Genomic DNA, 9,243 nt, shown 5'->3' on the forward strand with positions numbered 1-9,243 from the left:
GCCTCACCACCAATGCCATTGAAAACACCTTCTAGAACATGAACCAGAAATCCCTTCTTAAGTAGGACCTTTAAGGCTGCACTAAGATTTGAATGTTAAAACTACAGTACATTGGTATCATTGGCCAAGTAGAAAGCAAACTCCCCCCGACCTCACCCATATCTCGCCTGTATGACCCCTGAGTAAATGAAATCAACACTAGTCCGCATTTATGATCTCAGCACTCCACGATTTTATGATGCCTTAAAGTGAATTGTGTGTATGGTGCTATGAAAGAATAAGATTTAAGAGACAAAAAAGGTTGCACTTGCTCATGAGCTCCAGGATGTTTGCTGTCTACGAAGAAAAGGATAGAATGGTTTAAGCCACAAACTGTAACATAAAGCCCCAGTGCAGACTGCACCGACTGTTGCCTGTCGACTTTCCTGTCCTTTTTCCTACAACTTCTTTTTTTAACTGAAGTCATTTAGTCTGCACAAATAAAAGACAGAAAAACACTTAAAGATTTTTTACATATTGATGACAAACCCGGATGCAGTATTAAGCTGAGAGAGATGAGATTATATCAGACATTTAGAGAGAGCAGTAGCACAAAACTGTGGGCAAGGCAGGCAGTGGGCAAACAAATTCCTTTTGACGTATCCAATACATTCGTCACACAGCGATGCTCACCTCCAACTACGCAATAATCAATCCTAGACGATCAGCCTCAGTCGCGTCCAAGGATTTAAAGCATTCCTATTGCACAATATGGTTTTTAGTCTTGGCGCCTGTGGCTCTGCCTCATGTGACGCCCTCTGGCGAATAAGTATCTACACATCATCTGCTCCGTTGCTCCATTCTAAACCTTCTGCAGCCTGACAAGTGCGACAGCGCAGTAAAGACAATTGAAGACCACACTAACAACTTTATTAAGCCTGAAGGTTGTGGACCTGTGTCTTGTTGGTAACACGTCCAGTGCGTACAGCATTCTATGATGATCTACTTTGCAAAAATCTGAAATATTTGTAAGGGAATGGCCAACATTTGGGGTCTGGGAGTCTCTATATTTGCAAGTCAGATTGTCAGATCATTGGTCATCTTCACTCCACATGAATGCAAATTAAGGAAGTAAAATCCAAACTCTTTCCCTGCCACTTTGTCAAAAAGAACCTGAAGTCCACAAAACCTAGATTCATAAAACGTCAAAATTTCACTGTCGCTGATTGAGGCCCAAATGTTTTTCGTACATTTCCTTAGTGCAGCCTAAAATAGCAAAACAACCTTGGAAATGGGAAATCCAGTGAAAGTTTAAATGTGATGTCACAAATCATGCTGGTAGGCCCCGCCCCTTAAAATCAGATTTTCAATGAGCACAGAGAAACTTTCCACTTTCAGCAGATGAATGTGAAAACATCCTTCTAGAGTCAAACTCTGCACAGATGTCATTCTGCGCTTTAAGGAAGAAAAACTGATCTTTGACAGGAGGGGGGACTTTAAGATAAAGATGGAGCTTCCATGATCTTAAATGGACCTACAAGCAAAACCATCTGTAGATATTTCAGTCTTCATGGCAGAATTTCAAACCTTTTTCATTTCTATTGTCATGGGATTTTAGTTCTGGGTTTAGACCGCCACAATAAGTTAAGGTCTGTATTTTCGTGATGGATAAAACTACTACTGCTTGGAAACGGGAAGAGATTTAAGTTCCTGATTACAAGGTCAATCGCTGCATGTAAGGGTTAAAAACCTAAATAGTTTATGTCTTTTATGCGTTTGTGTATCCTGCTTTAGTCTGTTAAAACAACCACTTACACACAGAAGTTAAAATTGTCGCTGGAAAAAATAAGTCTGGTTGCATTCCAGCGGCAGAGGACGAAGGCGCTGTGGGGAGTGGCAGCGAGTGTGGCGAGGCTAGTAAGAACTCAGGAATGAGGGTTTGGGATGAGAAATAATAAAAAGATGGCTGCGTGGAAGGATTTAGAGATGACACACAACCTAAAATGGCTGCGTGGAAGCAATGAGTGACATACGATGAGTGATGCAGAAATATGAGATGTTCAAACAGGAAAAAACAAACTCAAACAAACAAAGAAGAATCCAGGATCATCCATAATTTATTCAACACTTATGATTCATTTTGTAAATGTTTCTTTACATGAACACTTGATGAGTGAAAAAAGAAAACTGAGGCTTTTTTAATACATTTTAGATTCAAGTTCAACTAAAACTAAATCCAGTTTTGGTCTAGATGAATAAAAAAAAACTTTAAATTTGATTAAATAAATAAATAAATAAACACGATAATTATCCCAAAACAAAAACTCCAGTGAGAAATATTTTAGATTGATTCACTAACTAATTCCAAAAGCATAAAGTACCCAGGTTAAGAGATTATACTGCAACATGTCCCCTCACATTTCAAACTGAGTAGAGATTTTTCCTGATTTCTGTTGTTTTCTTTTTAAACCTCAATAGATCAACACTGGACTGCTATTTTCTGAAAACTTTGTTTGGGGTTTAATGTCATGTAAACTGATGGTGACTGCCCTAACATGAGGCTTTTAAACATTTACAAGCTGAAAATGATTCTTTATTGTGTGTTCAGACAGAAAGTGACGCACTTCCAAACGCTTCTTTCCATTTTTTACTTGATTAAAATAGTCTTGCATATTATGAATCGAGAGCGGAGGGAAATTTGCTTCACATTCAGCCTTAACACAACTTCAGAACAAGTTTCCTGTGTTAAACAATGGTGGCTGCACTAAAATGCAATTAAATAATTTTTTTTTTACATCTATTTTTCATTTCATTTTCAGTTTCCAGAGCTGCGTATGAACCTGAGAGAGGTCTGAGCTGCTCCTTTTTAGGTCTGTATCTGCAGAAGCTGACAGACTTTAAAACCCCTGCTGGTCCTGCTTTCAGACTCCTTACTTCCACCTCAAGAGAAAAGTCAAGTTCTTATTCATTCTACAAATAGCTAGCTAATAGCTAGTGATAAAAAGGGCTAGTGCAAAATACTTACAAAAGGAAAAGAACGTGGGTACATCCATCTTCAAAAAGTCAATACAATAATCAACTACAAGTGCACCAACTCCCAAATAAGTAGAATATCAGCCTGATATCAAAGAACCCAAAACTTCTAAATTACATATTACAATATAATTTCAACAAATTAAACACACTTGTTCCACTTCAAAAGGGGAGGAAAACACAATTCAAAGAGTTAAATGATGCATAAATGACTTATTGCTTTAAAAATTTGTTCTTCTAGTACACAAGATCTACAACTCCTCAAACTCAACGGGAATCTTTTAGGACGGTCTGTATTGTAGGTCACAGTGCGCCAACCTCAGCTCCCTGCTGGTGCTGAAGCTGCTCAAACCACATCAGACTGGACGTTCACACCCTGAGTCCATACATTAATACACAAATATCTGTACTATCTGTATACTCTCTGTAATAGTGCATTTACACAGTGGTAATACTCCACGGAGAACAGTCGAAGAATTATGACAGCAAGCTTAAAATCAGCTGTTTCTTATTCTAACTAGTCTAAAATATCAAATTAAAGTCACTAAAAAGTAAAAGCAAGGCAGGAAACGACTCTAGGCTTGGCTACTGGACTCTGTCAACAATGAAAAACGACTGGTTTAACTTTGCTGTCATAATTCTTTCGCTGCCAACTACATCTCTCCTTTCCTCCTCCCTTAGGTTAGACTCTCTTTAAAGATAGCAGCTTCAACAACACAGTGCAACACTGCTGCCAGCGGTGAGTCATAAAACACTGCTCCACTCCTTGTACCGCAGCCAAACACGAGGACACACAATCATAAACTACCACACACGGCTGCAGAAGCCTTCGTTTCAGGGTTTTGTAACTAAGAGATGTCAGAGGAAATAAAAGCAAACATACTGTTTTTGTTTTGGGTCTGTATTCAGTGACTGGCATGTGGCATTCTGCTGATACTCCTATCAGGGTTCCTGCATAGTCTCCTTTTTCAAAAATCTAATTTATTTTTCCAGGATTTCTTGAATGCATCTGAAGGTTTGACAGGTTTTCATATCTTGTAATCACATCCTGGTAGCATGCGGGAAATATGACTGTCATGTCACATTACTGACTTAAATGGCTGAAATATATTCCTCACAAAGAACATACCAGAGCATGAAATGATTGTAGAGGACTGCAGTGACACAAATTGAGTCCGAATTCAAATATTCTGATAATTGGTCAAGTGTTTAAGTCATTTATAAAGAAGAAATTACATTCTCTGGTCGCAGCTCCTCACATGTAAGAATCTGCTTGTGAATTTTCTGTTTCTAAATTGAATATCTTTAGATGATGGACTGTTTTGAGACTTTGTAAAAACACATCTTATGCATATAAGAGCAGATTCATTAAGCAAAAAATGCCAAACATTCGCTACATTCAACTTGTGAAATATGAGGTTTTTCTACTTTAGTTTTATATCATTGTAAACTAAATATGCTTGGGTTTTTGACAAAAACAAGCACTTCAAAGATGAAAGAAAAAATTTCACAATTTTCTTACATTTCGTAGACTAAATGATTAACAGATTAATGCAAAAAATAATCAGGAGTGAAAATAATGAATAAAACCCTTATCAGGGCTTAAACAAACAAACAGCTTTTCATATTTTCAAGATCATTTGTCTTCTGGGAAACATAATCGATTAATCTTCAGATTTTTTTTTTTTCTTTTTGTGAAGTTAGCGGTAGGGAATTTTTGGCATTCTTGCTTGAAAAATACTGTAAATGACTAATCGGTTATCATAAAGTTGCCAATTAATTTTCTGCCAGTTGAGTAATTGACTAATTGTTTCAGCTCTACTGGACTCTTCTGGTGCGTTTGAAGGTTAATAAAACACTGGACAATTTATGCTATAGTATACACAGTAGTAAGTAAAGCTTTTACAACTGTGGAGAAATATCAAAGAAACAATCTATTTATCCTCAGTTGCCACAATTGCCAGGTAAAAAGTAGATACATAGATACATGTGACAGCACAACACCTTGCCAGATGATGATGTTGAGCTGAGTAAGGGTCAACCTTTCTCAAGAACCACCCTGTATTTCTTACTGGTTTCCTCCCAAACCTTAAAAGCCCACACTGGAACTTCAGTATTGATCTCCATGATCCTTACATATCCTGGTAATTCCCTCATTCGACCTTTGAGCCCTCCATGCCTAGAAACAGTGGCAGTGCTGCTAATGTACACAGCGCTGCCCTGAGTCCGACCTATAAGGCGCAGGGACACAAACACCACTCTCTCCTGCCAAGTGTAATCGAGAAGTTGTCACAACGTTCCCGTGATGTGTTTACACTGACTGCTGATTTATGCGGCAAAGAGCGTGCCATGTCCCGCCGGATCGTCTCTAACCTAAACACAACCCTCCGCTGGGGCTGGCTTTGGCCCATGTATGGGGCGAGTGTTTACCCTGCACCCATCAGTCTGACTGGTCCCAGGCGAGGCAGAGCTGGGCCTGAACTGGGGACAGTGCCTGATGGAAGACGAACGCCTTCTTAATCATCAGCACGTCTGACAGCGGATTCCGGGAACGGATTAAATGGAGAATCGTCCACTCAGCGTTATCTCAAGTACCACTCTGTCTTCTATGTTCACACCTGAGCTCTTCTCTGGTTACTGAAGGATGACTACACACTAACCAATATTCAATTCAATTCAACAGTAAAGGTGGATCAACGCTTTACTGTGGGTTCGCACTGCAAGCAACATGATAAAAAGTCCATTTATTTCCTTTGGAAAGCTTTGAATTGCAGTCATCGGCGCAGGTTGCTCAGCTCTAGTTATTTCATAGACTAGCAGCGTAAAAGTCAAAATATTTTAACGTTACAAAGCTTTTTACATTGACCAACATTGATTGAAATTAATGTTGAAATAATTCGATTAATTGATGATTTTATTGACAGAACATTACGTTTTAATCATTTATTACATGTAGAAGTAATTTATTATGCAAAAATGTTGAACATTAGCTGATTTAAACGTCTATAATTATAAATGAAACCCAAAGATAATGAGTGTTGGTCCAACAAAACAATGTCACCTTGGGCTCCTGTCATGACATCTCTGTCAAATTTTACATATTAAATGATAAAACCAAATGAGTCAAATGTGATCAAGATAATCGTTAGTTGCAACCATAACTGGAATATAAAATACAATGGCCAAGCTGCTTGCAGTGTGAACACAGCTGAAGAAATACCAGAAAGAGCAAGATGAATATAATGGTCAGAAGTTGACTAGAATACTATCTGAAATAAACACTTTCTGTTTACAACCCGCACACATTCACCGCTACAGTGCAAATGAAACAAAACCGAGGACTCAGTTTGTGCCTCAACGATTTACAACTGAGTTCATCCAGACTTCAGCCCAAAACTAAATGACATCAGGTAAATCCTCAAAGAGAACAATATCAGAGCTCTACCATTGTCTTAAAATACTCAAAAAATAAATATACAACAGTGTATGATCTATAATATCTGTGTCAAGAGAAGGCCACTTTGCATTTAAACTATGGATTACCATGGTTATTACTGCTTATGCACACAGAACTATTTAACATTCACAAAAAGCCCCTTTCACTCTCTGACCAGACAACCACAGAACAACTTACGTTTACTTGCTGAAACAGAAATCTACCTCTTGGATGTGCTGGTTTAGTGTCCCTATACTGATTATGATCCTCACTGCTCATTAATATCAGTAACTGGTTGTTTATTTTAGGGAATATTCAGAATCTGTCATTAAATGTGCCACAGTGCAACTTTGGCATTTTACAGAGAGCTATTGAACACAATAGGAATATATATATGAAGAGCTGTGCTAAAATGGACAAAAGATTATTATGCAATAAGTACAAAATTAGGAATTACAGTACAGTAAATATTAATATTGATCTAAATGTTGCTAATGTCAGTCTTTGGCTTTTTTGGACAAACATCCAACACTTCTACAGCATGAATCCTCCTCCATTTACATCTGTTTTAGTGGGAAGGATGAGCTTAAAGCTATGACTTTTTTATTGTTAGACTTAGAATATAGAACTTTTAAATTCAACTCATTAAACCTGCACACATCAGTTGATGGTTTCTATGTTGAGTAATGATATATTTGGTTGCAGCCACCATTTAAACAACCTATAGCCAGCGATAAGATACCCTGTCCAAGTACAATTCATGGAAAATAACACGTTACTTTACAATAAGGGAGTATGATAGATAAACAAAAAAAGAAATGAAGGTGTAGACAATGATTTTTACTGTGCAAAATCCAGAAATGATATCTCATTTCTCTGAGATGACATAAATGAAATGAAAGGCAAGACGGTTCACCTCAAACTTTAAACAATCTCCTAATATTATTTTCCAAAGGTAAGCTTTGATGAATTTCCCCCTTTTCCAACTCTAAAGTTGGGAGAACAACCGCGGTTTCATGTCATTGTGTTCCCTCTAGCAATAAAACTACACAAAACCAAATATCAACATATAATAAACGATCAGTCCAGAACAGTTTAACTTAATGGCAATTTAAGTTTCTTTTAGATTTTGTGCGTTGAAAAGGCAATATGCCTTCTTCATTTTTAAACTATTTTTTAAGAGTTCAATTTATGGTGAAATTACATTTTGAGAAGGCAGCTGTTACCTTGTGACTCTCTCTCGACTTGTCCAGAAGAGTTTTCTGTGACCAGGTACCAGTCACAAACTTCTCAGTGGTCTTTTTTTTTTTTTTTTTACAGGTGCTACGAGTGTCTTTATGGAAAGTGAGTTAGCTGTTGAGTGTGGCTGCCTTTTCTTTTTCTGCCTTATCCTTGGCCTTTTCCTTCTCCATCAGCTTCCCCTCCTTCTGCAGCATCACCATGATGTCAGCCACCTGAGAGGTGGAGATGTCGACGTCCTCCTTGTCGATCAGTTCCACCACCTGAGATAATGCAAGACGAATTCATTAGAGCCCCTAAAAACTTGATTTCAGTCGATTCTATATGACATTAACAATTCATGGCTAAATAAGCAACAATCCAAGTTTGATTGTTGATGTTTTTAAATAAAAAAGAAAACAACAAAATGAATCGGGGAGATATTCCTCATTTTCTGCCATTCTGTCAACGTACTTTGATGACGTCGTCAATGTCGATCTTCCCATCCTTGTTGTCGTCGAGAGCGTCCGCGATGCTTTGCAGCTTGTGCTCGGGAATGTTCTGGATCTGCCGCATGATGCTGATCAGCTCGTCGATGCTGATGAGGTTCTCCCTGAAGGAGTGGAACAGACTGCATACAGGAAACGGTGTGTAACAAAATGTCATGAAAACGTGGTGGAGAAAGGCCTGAGCTCAACATGCTGCATTCGAGGTTCCCAGATCACACCAATCAAATTGATTTTCAAGTTGAATTTCTATTCAAGGCAAGTTAAATTGTCTCTAAATTAATCCATGCTGAAAATGGTCCTTAAAATTAATTAACTGATTTGTTTTTGAAGCTGGTAAATGCAGAGTTTAAAGCAGCTCTGGGCAACTTTAAACACTGACAACTCAGAAATGGCAGCAAAAAGAATCAATTGAGACATTTAAACACTATTTATAATCACATCTAGTAATTGTTAATCCTCATTAAAGGTCAAACATTCCTGACAAAACAAATACAGTCTGGACTGTCTGCAATCTTTCAAATCAAACAGTTTGGGTTAGATGTTTGTATTAATTCTGATTTTATTCATGAAGGAACATGAAGTGTTTATTAAAATGGGGGCACAGCAACCAGTGGGCAGCACTGTGGAGTAAGGAGCAGGAATGTAAGCTGGTTGATCCTTTACAGCACAATTTAAGCAGATGGCGGGTAACAACATGTTGCAATGTTAGCATTTTGAGAGCAAGCAAATGGCGGTTTACCACAGTTTAGCTTACCTTGTCGCATCACTATGTTTAGTAAAGAATAATCTGTAAAATTTTAAATCAATTAGGATTTGATCTTTAAACTACTAACTTGAATAGCTTGACAACTTAATTATATGCAGTTTTTTTCTGGGAAACCTTTTGTTTTTTTCTTTGTTTTTTTTTATCTCCACCACCATTTCACAAAGAAAGTAATGACGATGATGATGAAGAAGATGATAGTAACAAAAAGTCTAGTACAAAAACTGATAACTAATAAAAAATAAGGTTTTAGAATATGATATAACTGACTCCCATGACATATAATAGTGTATTTATCAAGGAAA

The 9,243-nt window shown here is 37.6% G+C and overlaps 1 protein-coding gene across 4 annotated transcripts in view; it reads right to left on the reverse strand.

Moving 5' to 3' along the window:
* Positions 1-2,078: 2,078 nt before the first annotated feature.
* Positions 2,079-9,243, reverse strand: part of letm1 (leucine zipper-EF-hand containing transmembrane protein 1) — a 21,659-nt gene continuing 14,494 nt past the window's right edge. Inside the window, exons 13-15 of one of the 4 annotated variants that reach the window (XM_035673324.1) lie at positions 8,930-8,962; positions 8,141-8,279; positions 2,079-7,950 (exon numbers count right to left, since the gene is read on the reverse strand). In XM_035673324.1, the coding sequence (XP_035529217.1) occupies positions 7,798-7,950; positions 8,141-8,279; positions 8,930-8,962 (325 nt within the window). In that variant the 3' untranslated portion in view covers positions 2,079-7,797. Of the gene's footprint in view, positions 7,951-8,140; positions 8,298-8,929; positions 8,963-9,243 lie in introns of all 4 variants that reach the window. The other 3 variants (XM_035673323.1, XM_035673326.1, XM_035673325.1) reach the window with 3 other exon arrangements.

Source organism: Morone saxatilis, unplaced genomic scaffold (assembly GCF_004916995.1).
Source record: "Morone saxatilis isolate NCDOM2014 unplaced genomic scaffold, NCSU_SB_2.0 Contig3, whole genome shotgun sequence".
NCBI lineage: Eukaryota > Metazoa > Chordata > Actinopteri > Moronidae > Morone > Morone saxatilis.